The sequence below is a fragment of the Cibotium barometz genome, chromosome 26, assembly GCF_041138505.1.
Source record: "Cibotium barometz isolate CiBa-2024 chromosome 26, ASM4113850v1, whole genome shotgun sequence".
Classification (NCBI taxonomy): Eukaryota; Viridiplantae; Streptophyta; class Polypodiopsida; order Cyatheales; family Cibotiaceae; genus Cibotium; species Cibotium barometz.
The window spans coordinates 16,299,395-16,318,443 of NC_141071.1; the positions used below are offsets into that span (position 1 = coordinate 16,299,395).

The 19,049-nt window shown below is 44.8% G+C and overlaps 1 protein-coding gene across 3 annotated transcripts in view; it reads right to left on the minus strand.

Moving 5' to 3' along the window:
- LOC147623725 (asparagine synthetase [glutamine-hydrolyzing] 2-like) overlaps positions 1-16,396 on the minus strand; it is a 93,550-nt gene extending 77,154 nt beyond the window's left edge. The window contains exons 1-4 of one of the 3 annotated variants that reach the window (XM_086820338.1): positions 16,276-16,396; positions 15,950-16,095; positions 15,718-15,856; positions 15,539-15,637 (exon numbers count right to left, since the gene is read on the minus strand). In XM_086820338.1, the coding sequence (XP_086676464.1) occupies positions 15,539-15,637; positions 15,718-15,856; positions 15,950-16,029 (318 nt within the window). In that variant the 5' untranslated portion in view covers positions 16,030-16,095; positions 16,276-16,396. Of the gene's footprint in view, positions 1-15,538; positions 15,638-15,717; positions 15,857-15,949; positions 16,143-16,176; positions 16,255-16,275 lie in introns of those variants that run through there. The other 2 variants (XM_086820337.1, XM_086820336.1) reach the window with 2 other exon arrangements.
- Between the last annotated feature and the right edge of the window lie 2,653 nt (positions 16,397-19,049).

Below are 19,049 nucleotides of genomic sequence, written 5' to 3' on the forward strand. Positions count from 1 at the left end.
AGCCCTATCCTCAACATCTTCTGCATCAAAACCTCCTCAGAGCAAAAAAGAAAAAAGAAAGAATAGGGGGCGTAACAAGGGGAAGGCAACAGTGTTGTCAAATGAGCTTATAACAGAATCACTGAGACCAATGACTTCCCAAAGTCCCAAGGTTGTGAATGAAACAAGAGAGAAGGAACCAAGGGATCTACCAAGGTATGTTGAGATTGAGGATATTCTAGATTCCTCCATTACCTTAGAAGAAGAAAGAGGAGTAGAAAACCTCAAAGCACGAATCCTTACAAATAGAACAAAAGAACTTGGGAAAAAATCTCAAAAAGCGTCACCACAAGCCCATAGAGACGAGAAACACAATTAAACCAAAGATCCAAGAGATGATCCAGGTTACGTTGAAATTGAAGAGGTTTTGGAACCTTCGATCCAAATCACTCTAGATGGGGAACGAGGGACGGAAAGCAGTGACGGATTGATCTTGATGGATAGGACGGATGAGCTCTTGGAAATGCCGAGAAAGAAGTGGAAGGATGATAAAAATCAAGACCAAAATATGAAGAACCCCTTCCAATGAAACTGCAAGAATATCCTAACTCGATAAGAGGAGATCTTGAGGTTGAGTGAAGCATAGGATAAGGTGCAACAGATCCAACTAGAAATAGAGGGACGCGCGTATTACAACCCCCCGGATCTCCTAAACGCATAACACGAGTGATTAGTACAAACCCCCCTAAGAGGTGTGCAAGCTAGCTCACCTCCCAACCGTAGGTTCTATGCTTTGAACCACCCCCAAGCCAGGGGCTAGGGTCTAACTCCCACAAATCCATGCCAATCCTTCGGCATGCCGATCAATGCTTTGCAACACACGTAGCCAGAATCTTGATCGAACTCTAACCAATAGCGAGGTTATGAAACAATAACCCATGTTTCACTTATATAGTGCCTAGTGGTGCTGCTATAAATAACTCAACTATTATAAATAGCCAGTACACATGGATTCATTAATAATACCCTTGGCCGTCCATATTAGCCTGCTTTCTCCTAATTCTAGGGCTCTGAAACCGATCTCGTCAAGTGGGAATAGACTCCGTTGGACACCCACACGCGTAATAGCACAACTTAAATATCACAATTTGAATGGACAACTTAATAACGACTGAAAATTGAAAAGAAATAAAATGTTGATCAATGGACACCAGCACTGGGGCCGGAACGGGCCGACCCCCCCCCCCTCAATATATAATATATTATTGGGAGTATTTAAAAGATACAATGCTCCATGGGTTCAAAGAACCAGATGATGTCCATGTACAACTGGGATGAATACAGTACCAAACAAGAGACTCGAAGTAGACGTTCGAAGGAGAGCAATCCACTTGTGTAGTTTAGTCTCTACGGTCCTGTGCCTTCACTGGAATCTGCGGAGAGCGCCCCACTAGTGTTCCAGGACCACGCACAAACAGGCACTCCCGTACTTACGCCTGGCTCTCCCGATCTCCGCACCCATGGACCGTGGTTCTCCAGAAGCTTGGACTACCCGGCACGAACGGGTGTTAATAGTAGAGAGTATCCCTTTTCAGATTTACATTAAAGTTCTTTTAATTAAATCTCAATCCACTTACTTGTAACTCGCAAATGGAAGACAAATACCGAGGCGTCTAAATGCAGCTGCTAGGGTTGGACACCAGGGCGCAGCAGCCTACTGGCAAGAAGGAAAAGGGCGTAACCGCCAGTGCAGCTACTTGTGGAGGAAAGCTTAGCCGGCTGTAGAGGGTGCGCAGCAGCTTGTAGTCGCCCGTGGAGAGGAGGCACAGCTGCCTGCAGAAGACAGGCGCAGCCGCCTATGTCTGCGTGTGGAAGAGAGACACGGCCACCTACTGAGGAGGAGGAGCAGCCGCCTGCAAAGGGAGAAGGAGGTTTAGCCGCCTGCAAGGGGAGTGCAGCCGCCTGCTATGGCCGCCTGAGGAGGAGGGAGCGCACAGTCGCCTGAGGGTGGCGCAACCGCCTGTAAGGGCAGAAGACACCTGGATGCAGACGCCTGCAATGTAGAGGAAGCAGCCGCCTATGGAGAGGAGTAGCGAAGCACCCTGCAGAGTGGAGGTGCAACCACCTGAGAGTCGGAGAGGAGATGGTCGCCGGCTGTGTTTTTTTTTTTTTCCAAGCGGGTAAAGTGGTCGCTTCTTTGTAGGTGTTGGAGAGAGAGCCACGACCACAGCTAGCCGGCTCCCCTAGCTTGAATGGGGGCGGCCAGTTTCAAGGTGGGGTGTGGGTAGGTGGCCATGCACCCACCCCCACACATAAAGGGTTAAGTGTGGGGTTTCCCTCCCCACCTTGGCCCATACGTGGGTGCCCATAATGGGTGCCCACTCTTAAATGAATGTGAACTTACAACCTTGTAAAAATAAAGGTTAGAAAGAAAGCTATTAAACAAACAAGTGCAATACACTTACCACCTGTTCACACGCAACAAAACTCGTCAAAAGACAGAGCAAACTTCACGACTCACTGGCAGGCGTCCCCGCTCAGTAAGTGGCATGTCAAACAGGCAAACACAAAAATACAAGTCATGCGAAAGCAGTTCCAAACATGCAAAACACATGGACATATCTCCCGTTCATGGAACAAGTACAAAACATCTGTCGGGCACAAAAATGGCAGGACAGAAAACATAAATCCCGGTCTTCCTATGGAGTGATAGTCCCATAGGTAAGACACAGATCCAGGCACAAGCCTCCCTATGGAGTGACAGTCCCATAGGCAAGACACGGCACAAATACTGGCTCTTCCATGGCGTGACAATCCCATGGATAGAACACGTTACACAGTCCAAGTCATACACGGGTGGCACCAGTCTGGCTCCAGTCCATATGACACCATCCTGCTAACACACGGGTGGCACCAGTCTGGCTCCCGTCCATGTTATGCAAAAATACTGGCCCCTTCACATGAGACACCGGCCTGGCCTCAAGTGAACGAGAGAATTCTAGAGATGGACCAAATGGTCGGCTAATTGGTGGCAGGCTCCCCTAACCCTACTGGATTAGGCCACTAATCTCGAGGATTAGCACTGGGTACGTAACACCGCTGACCAATCATGTTGTTTCTACACAAGATTCCTACACCGAGACCTCTACAACCAATCTTAAAAGTATCCCATGAAGGTAGTGCCCCACCTGGCTTGTCTATCACTCCATCTAGGCATAGCTTGCAATCCTTTAAGTTCCTGATGATCCGTCTTAACTTTGAATTCCCTCCCATAAAAGAAAGGTTTCCAATGCTTAAGAGCCGTCGTCACCCCCAATATCTCTGTCATATACTGAATAGTTCTTCTCTGCGTCATTCAATTTCCGACTATAATAAGCCATTGCACGCCCTTCTTGTTGGAGGACAGCTCCTATGGCTAAATTGTTGGCATCGGTAATCACCTCAACAAGATCATCCCATGAAGCCAACTAGAAAACCGAAGACTCGAAGGCAACTTTCTTGATTGCATGGAATGCCTGGAGTGCTTTGCCCATGATGGACACCTTTTGACGACGCGTTTTCACGCCCTTGATCAGGTCTGTAAGAGGTGCTGCAAGGTCGGAAAATTTGTCCACACAAACCCCGACAACAACAATTAAAGACCACCAACCAATAGCATATATTTCCTATATAAGCAACTGTTGGAGTGTGCATAGGTGAAAGCATAGACAAGGAAAGAGAGAGAGAAAAGGAGAGAGAGCAATTGTTGACAAGATCACCTTTATTAAGCAAGAGGCTTTTACAATGGCAATAGCCAACAAATGGATAATACAATGTGCAGGAATTGGATGGAGAACAAGTGACGAGCAAGGCCCTTTATAGAGGGAGGCCAAAAGCTGGCTGACTACATGATAAAGCTGGCCGACTGGCCCACAACCCATAGAATATGTGAAAAATACATAAAAGCCAAAAAAAAAGGTCCAGTTCCCTCACACAAAGATGCACAATATTCTAACACCCCCTCTTCAGCTCATAGTGTGCAAAGGTCTAAGGAAGACAAGCTGATGAAGATACAACCATGGACACTCCAATATTGTGCAGTACCAGATACACCTCGGAAAGAGCACCTCCAACCTAACTCCTCGAAACGAAATGCCACCCTGAACAACAAGGAAATCTACTTGGCTCCAAATTCCCACACCAATCTGCAGTGAACTCCAAGTATATAGAATGATGAGCTGGCAGACATACCACGCTCATAATCCCCCAACAGTGGACCGTGAACAAATCACGTCCCAAAACCTCGAACAATGAACTCGAAACACATCCTATCCATAGTCTCTGCTACACCAAAGCTAACCCTATCCTACCAAAAAAATGCTTGGAACTCCGACTCACGGTTCCCATGCACCAAAAAATGGAGCTGCTAAACAACCCCCTCTCTCGCCCACAAACCTCGTCTAGTTGGAAGCACATGGGAGAAACTATCTGAGTAACTACAAAAGAACACCATCGTGGTCCTCCCGAGTCAAAAGCACCCTAGGAGCACTAATTGAATCACTAGAAGTATCTGTATAACTGTCCTCTGTCATGACTTTGCCTTCTTCTGGGATGAAGACTTGCCCTTGCCCTTGTCCTTCTTCTTGGACAAGCAATCTTTAGACAAATAACCTCTCTTCCCACACGAGAATCAACGACTCCAACCTTTCTTCTGTATTGAACCAAGTGCTTGATCCGGACTCTTAAGAGACACCTTGATCTTACCCTAAGAAACAAGGACGGACTCTTCTTCCAAGAGAAGGGAGCTAAGATCTTCAAAATCCAATTCACTTCGTGTGACCTCGCACCTCAAAGCCCAAGAAACGACATCATATTTCTGAGGAAGCTTTGTGAGGATAAGTGCAGCCAACTGAGCAGAGGACAAGGCAACACCCATTGCCAGTATAATTGGTCATGGATAACCTTGGCCTTCATAAGGAATGACTACATAAAACTACCAGCAAGAAATACCAAACTGTAGAGTTTCCCTTGCAGAGTAACTGCCCGCATCGATGAATCTTGAGCGTAGAGATTCTCCAACTTGGATCAAACTTGATGTGCACTAGCAAGAGTTTGCACGGCCGGTGAGACCATCTTCGTAATGGTCCGCACCAGTATTGAGTGCGCCATCCTCCCAATCTTGTAATTCCACAAGGAATTCATCCTCTTGAACCTGGGTCCAACGCCTCGAGTTCTAAGGGCACTTGGGCTTCTTCTCATTGCCCTGAACAATCTCCCACAAACCTTTATGAATGAACCAGATCCACATATTCAGCTTCCAATGAGCGTAGTTGGTTCCGTCCAACTTGTCCTCCTTGTTCGTAAGGGGGGAGCCATATCCTCAGCAACAAAGTACACCACAAAAACACAAATCTCAGCACTCCAAGACTCCTCTCGAGCACTTTCCAATGGAGCGAAGCACGAGGATCAATCAGCCCCCTCCCAAATCAAATCTGAGAGAGAGAGAGGCTGGACAGCAGCAAAACACACCAGAAACACCCAACCAGAGGAAGGGGAAGCCGGGAAAGAAGTAAGGTTGTCCGGGCCGCTTGTCCGGTTGCACCACACTCAAATAAACCACCTCCAGAAGCTGTCCTGACTGTGAAACAGCCACTACACCACCATCCACTGCAGAAAATGCTTAGAAAAAGCAAAACGCAGCCACCTTGGACTTGCACCTTGTCGCCTTGCAAGGGTTGCATGGGGCAGGAGCACCTCTAGGAAGAAAAACGCTGATGTGAAGAGGCAATCAGAGATGAAAAACGCAGGTTCAACAGAAAAAAATCAGCCAGTAGATGAGAAATTGCAGCCACCTACTGAATCCAGGAACACAAGAGAGAGAAGGGGATCAAAACGCAGATGGGCAGCCAGGACCTTGTCATCTGATACAATGTTGGAGTATGCTCAGGCAGAAGCATAGACAAGGAAAGAGAGAGAGAGAGAGAGAGAGAGAGAGAGAGAGAGAGAAAAGGAGAGAGCAATTGTTGACAAGATCACCTTTATTAAGCAAGAGACATTTACATGGCAATAGCCAGCAGATGGGTAATACAATGTGCAGGGATTGGATGGAGAACAAGTGATGAGGGAGGCCCTTTATATAGGGAGGCCAAAAGCTGGCCAACTGCATGATAAAGCTGGCCGACTGGCCCATGAACCATAAAACATGTGAAAAATACATAAAAGCCAAAAAAAAAAAAGTTCCAGTTCCCTCACACAGAGATGCACAATATTCTAACAGCAGCCCTTCGTCCCTTGCATAAATCATCTCATTTCACAGAAGTTTATCAAGCAATTAGTGAGCATGTATGCCTAAACACCCTCAGGTTTTTCTAGAGCATACAAATCAGCCTTCAAGCACCCCCTACTTCATCCCCTAGGCACCATAGAAAATCCTCACATCTTCAGCCAGCATATGTGCATATCCTTATCAGATTTGGACTTGCATAAGTGGCTTCATAGAGTCTTCTATGGTGCTATTGGGTCATCATATGGTTCAGCCAGGGTTCAATCTTCCATGTCCTTGCGTTTGGCAGTCCACAATCATCATTCACATCATTGTACCAAGTTCTCAAAAGTAATACAAGCAAACACTCTTGCTTTAGGGAAGGGGGGGGAGGGGAGGGGGAGGGGACCTTCACTAGGTAATTGGGAGCCAAATTGGTGTCGAGTCTCAACTCTCGTCTTCTCTCTCAACTCTTCTCTCTGAAGTAAAGTGGATTGCATAAGCTCACAGGTTTAAAGAAGGCTTTGTTGTGTGTCACAACAATCAACCTATCGCATGCTACACTGGTATCAGAGCTGCAAGTTGTTACCCACCTTAGCTACCCAAAAGTGAGAGCATCCTGTAGATGGCGGTCAAGAAAAACAACCCAAGCCTCTACAATGTCAAGAGAGATGTAACACGCGGAAGCTCTGGGGGTCTTCTTTCAGCCCTAAACACCACTGGAAACATGCTCATGCAAAACACAGACATAAAAGAGAGTGGAGAGAGAGATATGGCTGGAAATTCAGTAGATTTCATATGGTACAAAAAGGTACCTAACTATGCAGCCCTAGGCTGCCTTTATACAAGAAGGTGAAACATCACCAAAACTGTCCTACTCTAAGGACCCTAAGGACCCAACTCATATGGAATTGAATGATTACATTGAGGAGCACCCTTGCCTATTTATAGGCCTTCTTGAATACTTGGCATACTGGCCGACTGCTGGTCGGCGAGTCTACTGTTCATTAAATACCTTAAACGCTGTCCGACTGATCTCAATCATACACACTGTAGCGCCTACAGCCGCCTTGCCATTTAATGATGCTCTTTCAACTGCCTTGCCCTCTTGTACAGCCGACAGTACCCCTTCATGCAGCCGACGACATCTTCTTCGTGCCTTTGCTCCAAGTCTCCCACTGCCAAACAGCACTCTGTGCTCCATGTCCTAGTTCTAATGGTCTTTCTTGGCTGCCCCTTCTGGATTAGCTCTGGGAATGTTCATGGCAATGCTTGCACATGACATCCCCCTCTGCTAAACTTGATGACGGGCTTCCAACTTGTTCCTTGGATGACTATCATCATCCCAATCTTTTCCTGAAGTCCCTCTGTCATCCTTCCATCTCTGGCAACCCTTTTCTCTGAAAACCCGGCCTAGTCTCCAAAACCACTCTGACTCTGAATAAGATCTATGCATCTGTTCCATCTAGTCCCCAATCCATTCCTGCCCCGACTCTGAACACTGTCTTGGTCTTCATTCCTGAGAAATGACTCTGGCACTCTCACATCACCCCTTGGAGGATAATCCTCCCTTGGGACCGTTGCCCGAGAACCTATCTAGTTCACAGGACTGCCAACCCCTCTGGCTTTGTGGAACACCACCAACAAACCTCCTGGGAGTTCTTCCCGTTCCTGTGTTCCTTGCCTTGGGCTTCGTATCCGTGTACTTTCCTGTACCTTGGACCTGTACACCATCATATGGGACCGAATCAGTGTTTAGCTTTGCTGAGCTTGATGCTCTGATACCAATGTAACACGCAGAAGCTCTAGGGGTCTTCTTTCAACCCTAAACACCACTGGAATCATGCTGATGCAAAACGCAGACATAAAGGAGAGTGGAGAGAGAGAGAGAGAGAGAGAGAGAGAGAGAGAGAGAGAGAGATGGCTAGAAATTCAATATATTTCATATGGTACAAAAAGGTACCTAACTCTGCAGCCCTAGGCTTCCTTCATACAAAAAGGTGAAACATCACCAAAATTGTCCTACTCTAAGGACCCTAAGGACCCAACTCATATGGAGTTGAATGATTACATCGAGGAGCACCCTTGCCTATTTATAGGCCTTCTTGAATACTTGGCATACTGGCGGACTGCTGGTCGGCCAGTCTACTATGCATTAAATACCTTAAACGCTGTCCGACTGGTCTCAATCATACACACTGTAGCGCCTACAGCCGCCTTGCCATTTAATGATGCTCTTTCAACCGCCTTGCCCTCTGGTGCAGCCGACGCCTCCTGCAAGCAGCCGACAGTACCCCTTCATGGGGCCGACAGCATCTTCTTCATGCCTTTGCTCCAAGTCTCCCACTGCCAAACAACACTCTGTGCTCCATGTCCTAGTTCAAATGGTCTTTTTCTTGGCTGCCCCTTCTAGATTAGCTCTGGGAATGTTCATGGCAATGCTTGCACATGACAAGAGACTTCTTCAAAAAGCTTCAAAGAAGACATGGAAGGAGAGATCAACAAAGAAGATGCCACCAAAGAAACCCTTCCACACTTCAGTGACGACTTCATCCAAGCAATTTTGGAGCAAAACAAATTAGTCAAGTAGCAAGCTCCAAATTGAGGCTGAAGAAGAAGCAAAAAAGCCAAAGAGGAAGCAGAAAAAGCCAAGGAAGCTATCAAAGAAGATGAAAAGCATAAAGAACTTTCAGAGCTTGAAAGATTGTTCCTCCTCATGGAGGAACAAAGAAAAAAAGAAGAAGCCAAACGGGTTGAAGAACGAAGGGCCAAAGATGCCAAAGTGATCATGAACGAAGGACTAAGGATGCCAAATGTAAGGCTGATGAAGACCAACAACAGGCAGACCACGCAGCCGGAGAACACCAACAAAAGCGTGAACGAGACGCTATGCATCTCTACAAGCAAACATGTTGTTGATTCTCCTTCTAGTGGCACAACAAGGCCCGAGTTCCTCCACCCCCCAACCACTACCATCATCCAAGCTCAACCAAATTTTAACAAGTATGATGCTAAGGGTGATCATGTCACAATTATGCAATTTATTCATCAATTTGTAGCATATTTTCCTTTGGCTAAGATTTAAGATCCTCAAGACAGAGTCCACTTGGCAGCACTCCACCTCTCAAGCGAAGTAGTTACCTAGTGGCAACATTGGTCCAGTCTACATGTAGACGGCTCCTCAAAATGTATGGAACACGTTCGTGTCCAACCTCAAAAAAAGGTTTCTTCCTCCCCAATACATGTCCAATCTTGAGGTTGAGTTTTACAAACTCTCTCAAAATGGGTACTAACATACATAGATATCACGTCAACATCACAATTGGGGACATCCGAGAAGGATAAGTTGAAGCAGCTCATTATGGGGTTGGATACGAACATTAGGTTCACCGTGCATAACTTTGAGCCACAGTCATGTGACAGGGCTCTTACTTTGGCTCAAAATCAAGAGATGATGCTGAACAGAGGTAAGCCTAAGCAGATCTAGCTTAGCTCCAAACCCCAGCAGTAGTCTTCCACCACCCCACAATCATCCATCATCCCAATCGGGGAAGGGAGCTCAAAATAGCAAGGATACGAAGAAAGATTCTCAAAGCACCTCAAGAGGCAAGAAAGATAGGGAGTACAAGCCTAAGAAGAAAGCCAAGGAGGGCATCACTGATGGATATCTCCAACCAGACGAGCACACACGATACAAGTCAGAGAACTGATGTTTCTTCTGCCACACCGTGGGCATGGTAAGAAAGATATCACATAAACATTGCACTTGGGGATATCTGAGGAGGATAAGTTGAAACAGTTTATTAGGGGATTGGATACAAATGTTAGGTTCTCCATGCGTAACTTTGAGTCACAGTCGTATGACAAGGCTCTTACTTTGGCTTTGAATCAGGAGATGATGCAAAATGGAGTTAAGCCTAAGAAAATCCAACCTAGCTCCAAACCCCAGCAGCCACCACCCAATAGTCATCCATCATCCCAGTCGGGGAAGGCATCTCATAATAGCAAGGATACAAAGGAAGACTCCTAGAGCACCTCAAGAGGCAAGAAAGAAAGGGAATACAATATATACCTAGATGATGTCAGAATACGCAACGGAGATGATGACCAAATCTAGAAACACTTGAGCAAGAACAGTGCAGAAAAACAGCACAAGAGAAGGAGAGAGATAGAGGCGTGTAACTCTACTCTATATACACAAAGAAGATCCCGAATACAAGATACAAAAATGGCAAGGGGTGTGGGGCCATTTTATATGGCCCCCAAGCACCAGTCGGCCTGCTCCAAAGGCAACCGACAAGAGCATGTCCACCACGACTAGTAATAAACCAATCGGCCAGTACCGTGTACAATTGGCCAGCACCAAGAAGGTGTCCACACAGTCGGCCAGCATCGATAAACACACACAGTTGCAATCGGCCACATGCTAAGACATCCTGCCACCTCAAGGCTGCCACACCCAAGCCACAGAAAAATGGAAAAAAACGAGGAACAATACGAGTGAGGAAAAATGAGAAAACACCTACAATGGGCGCGCACACCCACAACAAAGACCTTGGTGTCTAGGTAAAGACAGGAGATGACTTCTAACAGATGAATCCAACATGCCCAAATTCACCATATAAGAAAGTGCAATTTATAACCTCATGGTAGTCATCCACAAGACAATAAACCATCAACTCCATCATGCATAGTATGGACTAGATACTACAACATCCCCGCTAACGTTATCAATGCCCAATAGTAGGTGTAGAACTTGGTATCGATATATGCTCCCACACACATACATAAGAGCATACAATCATACAAAGGACTGTGTATTGAGTTTCAATCAAAGCTCCATAGATGCAGGGCAAACTCAACCATAATAAAGCCTAGCACTAAGGGATCATAACAAATAGAAAGAATTATTACAACCAAAAGGTAGTTGATAGGACGTATGCACCACTAAAGATAGAAAGAATTAACACTATATCAACTAGCCGTAACTTGGACGAAAACTTCACAATGTGAAATTTGTATGTCCACTAATACAACATAAAGATATACCTAGATGAATCCAAGAACATGCCCAAATTCACCATATAAGAAAGTGCAATTTATAACCTCATGGTAGTCATCCACAAGACAATCAACCATCAGCCCCATCATGCATAGTATGGACTAGATGCTAGTACATCCCCAATAACGTCATCAGTGCCCAATGATCAACCTCAGTCAGTACACGAGGTTGAGCCCGCAGCTGGAGTAGAGCCCCCGCGATCACAAGAGGCTCCACGATCTGTTCGAGTACCTAGGTGGTTGTTAGACACCCTTCGGAAGTCAGGTGTCACGGAGTTACCCTCCGAGTGGACCACAGAGGACGGCCCTCGAAGATCACACAAAGTCCGAGATAAAAGCAATCCAGCGGAGCTTCTTCAGGTGAACTATGCTTTGATGTCTCGTATCATGCGGGACAAAGAGCCCACTAACGTAAAGGAAGCCCTTTCACAGGATACTTGGAGGAAAGCCATGCAGGTGGAACTTGATGCCATCGAGAAGAACAACACTTGGGAGTTGGTTCCAAGGCCGTCGAAGCGGTCAGTCATTGGTGTCAAATGGGTCTTTAAGACCAAATATGCGTCTGATGGGTCAGTGGACAAACACAAAGCCAGACTTGTGGCTAAAGGTTATGCTCAGCGGCCAGGCATCGACTACAAGGATACCTTTGCACCGACAGCACGGATGTCCACGATTCGAACCGTTCTTGCCCTTGCCTCTTCACAGAGGTGGCCCGTGTATCAAATGGATGTAAAATCTGCGTTCCTTAATGGTGACCTGCAGGAGGAGGTGTATGTTGAGCAGCCTCCAAGGCTTTATTGTTCCAGGATCTGAAGGGATGGTTTACAGGTTACGTAAGGCCTTGTATGGTCTTAAGTAGGCTCCCAGGGCTTGGAATCAGAAGATTGATTCCTTCTTTGTTCGGATTGGATTTCAGAGATCGATTGATCCGAACCTGTATCTCTTTCGGGAACGCGGCATGGTCACGATTATCATCCTTTATGTGGATGATCTCATTCTCACTGGCGGTCATGTGGAGCACATTGGAGTGACGAAGGCTGCCTTATCAAAGGAGCTTGAGATGACTGACTTAGGCTTACTCCACTTCTTTTTGGAATTGGAGATCTGGCAGACCCAGAGGGGGTCTTTCGTCTCTTAGCAGCGGTATGTTCATGAGTTACTTGAGGCCTTTGGGATGGAGAACTGCAAGCCTATTACTTCGCCGATGGACCCGAACACAAAGTTACCGTTACTGATCCTTGTGAGCCAGTTGATGCCTCGCAGTACCGGAAGCTGGTTGGTTCATTGATCTGGTTGCTGAACACCAGATTGGACTTGAGCTTCTCCGTGGGGCTGTTGAGCTCTTTTATTCAGACGCCATTGAAGTCTCATTGGGATGCAGGATTGCCGATCTTGCGGTATCTTCAGAGTACGAAGGATCTAGGACTCTTTTACATAGGAGGGGAAGGAGTCAGGCTCCAAGGTTGAAGTGACTCAGATTGGGATCCAGACACGAGGAGATCTACTTCAGGATACAGTTTTACCCTCGGCTCAGGAGCAGTTTCTTGGAGCAGCAAGAGGCAGCCAACTATTGCCCTCTCTTCGACAGAGGCAGAGTATCGGGCTGCTTGTGGTGCTGCTTGTGAGGTTGTGTGGCTGCGGAGGCTGCTAGGCGAGATTGGGTTTCCACAGAAGGAGCCCACAGTCATCCAGTGCGATAACCAGAGTTGTATAGCTATTGCTCGGGACCCGGTCTTCCATGCCCGGACCAAGCACATAGAGATACAGTATCACTTTGTACGTGAGAAGATCTTGGCTGGTGACATCTTGCTACTTTATTGTTCGACGGAGGACAATGAGGCGGACCTCTTCACGAAGTCTCTACCTCAGGCTACGCTCAGGCGGCACTCCAACTCCCTTGGGTTGATTTCACAGCCAGGATCTGAGAGGGGGTGTTAGAAGTCATCTCCTGTCTATATTTATACACCACGGCCTCTATTGTGGGTGTGCCTGCCCTTATGAGGTGTTTTATCATTTTTCCTCACTCCCCGTATTTTTTCCCTATTTTTTCGTGGTGTGGATGGATGCCAGGTGTTGGCAAAAGTCTCTGGTGGCTGGCCGACTGCCCATTCAGCAGTCGTGTGGCTGGCCGACTGCCTAAACAGCATTCAGTTGTTTGCGGGATCTTGTGTATAGAGAAGAGTTTACAACCTATTTCTCTGTGTTTCTTGTGCTGTCTACTTTCTGCATTCTACTTGCTCTTGTCAACCCAAGTTTGGTTATCATTTCCGCTGCATATTCTGACACGTCCTTAAGCTTAAGAATGCATTCCTTCTAAGAGACGATGTGTTGGCCTACACGTTTTTTTGGACAATTTGCAATCATCCCAAGTGGTCCAAGTACAATGTAGAGACTCTTTGTACATTGTCTACTTGTATAAGCTAACAGTTTGCTTCCTTTAAACTAAACCACCATTTATAAGATTTAGGGTTCAGCAAGAGACTCGTTTGAGCCACTTGTTTAGTCCCCCTAGATTATGAAGTAACAGTTACTTCCTCTAAAATCAACCGCCGTTTGTAAGCTTAAGGGATGAGGGAGAGACTGGCGACAAAGGTTCACACGCAAATGAGTATTGTAGAGGTTGTAGTGGAACCTTCAACTAGGCATTACAAGGACTTAAACGTTCAATTTTTAATGGGGAGGAAAAGGATAGAAATAAGGATCCTCTCCATACCTTTTTGAAGAAGTTTTAAGTGATAAATGCTCTTTAGAAAATAGCTCCCCTCATCTGTTATGAAACCATACTTGACAAGTTTAGCCAACAAGACTGCCCCTTGTTCTTGAATTTTTCTCAACCATCCCAAACTCGTCGTTATCACCATTGAAGTCCCCCATCTCTTGATGTGGTAAGCTGCCACCACTCATTTATTTAAGAGCGGGCATTACTGTTGGCGGTGGCGGTCCGGAAGCTCACCATTTTAATCGACCCGAGGCTGGTCAAGACCTCGGTCGACCTTGCTACGCGAGATGTCCTCCATTGACTCTCCGTCCAGCAGTTGCAACTTTATCAGTTAGGTCTCCACAACCTTAATCACAAGACGGTCAAAATGCTTTCCCAGCATTCTTGACATAACACAGTCATTTACAAACAGCATTTACAAACAGTTTACAAATACAGTTTCTATATTAACTCTCATTTTTCCACATTATCCCTCATCAACCCACATTACTTATTCCACATTCCATTTATATGTGTACTCATCCAATCACATCATTTTCCATCTCCTCACTTTAGATTCCTTCACATCACATATCATATATTCACATCCATACATATATCCACATCTACATCCACATCCACATTCACATCCATACATCCACATCTACATCTACATCCATGCATCCATTTATCTCAACTCACAATAATCTTCTTTGTGGCAAAATCATCACACAAGAGCCAAGTAGATACACTTGCAGCTCATGAGTCAAGCATTTGACACATGACATACCATTCATGTCCAAACTTATCAATCCGACACCGTAGGTTTCTTCGCGAAGTAGGCTTGAGGTGGTGTCATGCCTTTTAGCACCTTCATCGCACACCCATGGATAATGTACATGGCAGTATTAACTTCTTGAAAGAGTTAGAAAGCCCTCTGCCATTGAGCATGCTCTGCTGCCCACTCCTGTTGAGCGTGATCCGAGCCTTCTGCAGATCACCCAATTCTTGTTAGCACTCAATGCCTCTCTTGTTGCATTACTCTTAAGTGATCACACCTCGTATATCTGTTCTGGAAGCCTTTGGCACCTCTCTCATTATGACCTGTAGATAGTCATTCTTTGAATCCGCTTCACAAAGATCAATTGATTGTGAATAGGTCAAGTACAAAACTCCCCTCCAAGTATGTTTCAGCCCTGAATGTCGCGTGCTAAACGCCAGCCAGTTGTAGAATCAGCCTCAGTTGCAAAGGCTAAGAGCTAATACACAATATCCCGCTGATGAGTTTTATTTACTTTACCTTTTCTTACACAACTTAATCACATGGCTACATGTTACATGTCAATTAGGTTAGAATCAATTAATATTAAGCATAAAATTATAAATTCCAAAGTCTTGCAGATTGAATTTTTGTAGCCATGACTCACAAGGTGATTTTATTTAAAATAGGTCTACTTCAAGTTTTATGACCCTAACAAATCTTGACTTGATAAGCAGCCAAGAAATTGCCACTATGACAGGAGCTGAAGCCTCGAGAACAAAACTAGTAATGACCTTACCAAGTGTGCAAGAACCTCGCAGTCACTTTGAGTACGAAACACATGCGGCTTCTTGATGCAGGCTCTCAAAGATTCGTGATTGTAAATCTCCCCATTGACCTGTGTAAGAGTGCTTCACGTTATGGCCACATATATGCTTATTTACATATTAGGCGCATGCACTAAGAGGCGTGGTATACCGTGACAACAATTTTCATTTCATCGTCAAAGAGAGGCTGATCTCCTGATGCGGGATCGATAATGGCCAGCCTTTCATGGGCAAGAAAGTGGTTGCCATGATGGTACAGTCCACTCCAGTCAGGGCCCCTATGCCTCAGCCTGCCACCAAATTTCAAGTTTTGTCTCGCGAGGCCTATGTACGTACGTTACGCCTCGAATAGCTATCTTTGCTGGAAAAGGGGAGTAACCGACCTGCGTGAGAGCTCAAGGACGCGGGAGCGTTTTGTTAGCGAGGGTTCCTGGCACCCGAGCACTGCTAAAATGCCACACATCGTCGCTCCTCACGAAACTTCACTGCTTCCCTCTCTTCACTGCCGCGTGCACCACAAAACAACTCCCTGCAAATGGCAGAACCCTGACTTTAATAAATTATTTTATTAATTGGCAGTCTTAGGGCTGACGGTGATCCTAGATGTCACCATGAAAGCTGTGCGTGTTGAAAGAAATGTAGCCATGCTTGTAGAGGTGGCCTAAGGGTTTAATTTTAGGGCCTTTCCTTTGCAAGTTGTGTGACTCACTTTGAGGAGTCTATAGTCTAGCAAAGTAGGCACAAGGGGAGGCAAGATTCAGGTACTTCCATCTCTTCTCTCCCCGCTCAGATACACATGCACAAATATATGTGTGTGTACATATGTATATATATATCATACACACACAAATAGCAAGGCATCATTAACACTAGTCTTGTAATTGTGTCTATTTATCTAATAAAATCATTATTTTTAAATTTATTCACTAAAAACCTTCGAGAGGAAGTGTAAAAACAATGTGTCTTTAGTTGATAGAAAGTACATGCTTATGGCATAAATACATTTGGAAGAATTATGTATTGCATTGTAGTGTATTTTTAAAAAAAATAAGTGCCTAAATGTTGGCCATGGAAGACCATGTTTCTGAAACTTTTTTGGCACTTAATATTTTTTCGGCTAATTTCTTGTGTTGAGAGTATTTCCCTAGTAGGAATTTCTTTGAAACAATATACTAAGAGATATGGATTTCTTACAAAAGTTGCCTTTTTTACAAGGCTGGCAATGGGCAAAGGGACTAGAGGAGGAGGAGGAGGAGTAGTGCATGGTGTTTGGGGAGATAATAAGTCCTCTCTCTATTTCTCTTGATCGTGATTAGAAAGGACATGAGGGAGGGACAGAGGGAGGAGAGAGGCACTCGAACGATAGTCGTAAGGGGTGCTAAAGGGCCTTTAGACTAACCTTAGAAATAGTTTTAATATATTTAGCCTAAGTGAATATCTTAGTATTGTTTAATTAATGCTACGTACCCTTTTAATTATTATAATCTTCACATCTTTAATTATTTTAACCTAAGAGATATGTTAAAAAGATTCATTGGCCTTATTTTTCTTCATATGTCATGTAATTTTCTCTCTTAATTTCTCTCTTTTCAAGACTCTTCTCCACTATAAGGAACAAGATAAGAATTTCCTCCTCTTAGGTGCCTAACTTTGTTGACTAGAAAGAAAGAGATGAACAAAGAAGAGAAGAGTGATAGAGATAAAATACTAAATATGGTTTTTTAATTTTCTATGTAATGCATTCGAAGCAAAATTTCAAAACTATAGCTTCAATTTTCCTTTTATAGAGGCAAGTAAACAAAAATGAGCTCTCTCTCTCTCTCTCTCTCTCTCTCTCTCTCTCTCTCTCTCTCTCTCTTCATAATGGGTAATATATTAATTACGAAAAAGCAACATACAGAAGGTCGCATGACCGCTAAGAAACATGTACAAAATCAGGCCACATAGACCATCTTCTTGCTTACCATATGCATTCGCACATCCAATATAGCTGCACCTCCCATTCTCTTCAGCGTACAAATGTGTTCCCAAGAAAACCAATGCAAGCCAGGTTGGGAAATATTCTTTTTCCAAAGAATGAAACGAATAGGCTGCACAAGTGCAGTCAATAATTAGTTGGTCCATGGAAGCAAAGGCAGGAAGTATGACATCATCGAAAGCATTATTGCCTATGCAACTTTAAGTTTAACATGGAAAGGCCAAGCCTAGGATTTCCAATAGATAAACTTATCTGCAATTTTTCATTAAATCCAGTGAATGATCTACTTTCAAGTGACATCAACCCCAATTGGATACCCTAAATGTTGGGTGATGGTCCCACATGACACAATCTCCCCCTGCCAACCAAGATCATAGATATCCCTCTCTGTGCACAAAATGAGGGCTGATTTGCGTCGTGCATTAATACACAAACCCGAGGCTGTAGAGCAAACAAAGACCAAGCATCCATCACCTTATGCAGGTTATGCTTACCAACCTTGAGAAACATAGAAAAATCATCAGCAAGTGTCTACCCAACAAATTGATGTCCAGAAGGCAATGAAAGCCCAAAGAGCTCTCCATTAGTGGGCCAAATGCAAGAGCATAGTTAACATTGGATGTGTAGCAAGAGTAAATAACAGAGGGCTCAATGGACATCCTTGTCTGATTGATCGGGTAATAGCTATTGGATTCGTGGCCCTGCCATTGATCATAACTCGGGATTGAGACCCAAGACCAATCGGGAAAATTAATCTGGACATGCATGGACTAAAGCCCATAACTCTCATTAGGTCTGCAAGGAAGGACCAACTAAGATGATCAAAAGCCTTCTAGAGATCCAATTGCAGCATGACAATCTCTTGACGTGCATATTTTGCATAGTCTATACCCAACTGAACATTAAGTATGTTATGCAAAATGTTTCGTCCCTTGATAAATTCATATTGTGCTGGATGTATTAATGTTGGTAAACACTTGTAAAGACGGTTTGCCAAGACCTTTGCAAATATTTTATACATGTCCCCCCATCAACAAAATAGGCCTCCAATGTTTGAAGGTGAATGGCGAGAATATTTTAGGCAACAATTTATTTAGCCCAATTTTCCAAGAGTCTGGCATGCATCCTGAGTGCCATACTTGCTGACATACAACCGGTCAACATATTTAATAAAGAACTCATTAGTAAGACCATCCCAACCAGGGCTTTTATCCTTTGGCAAATGCGTCAAAACAACACCCATCTCTTCTTCTGATATATTTGCTTCCAGCTCAAAAGCCAGTGCATATAGAACTTGCTGTCTAACTAGCTCAAAGAAAGTGGCATGAGCGCCTTTGACATCATCGTCAAGCACGTCATGTGGACCCAAAAGTTCAGCATAGTATTGTAAACACATACCAATGATGCTCTGAGGTTCAATTACAATGTTACCTTCTAAAGTTTGAAGTCTCACCACATTTTCTCGAGCATACGAAGCATGCAAGCAATGAAAAAAATTATGTGTC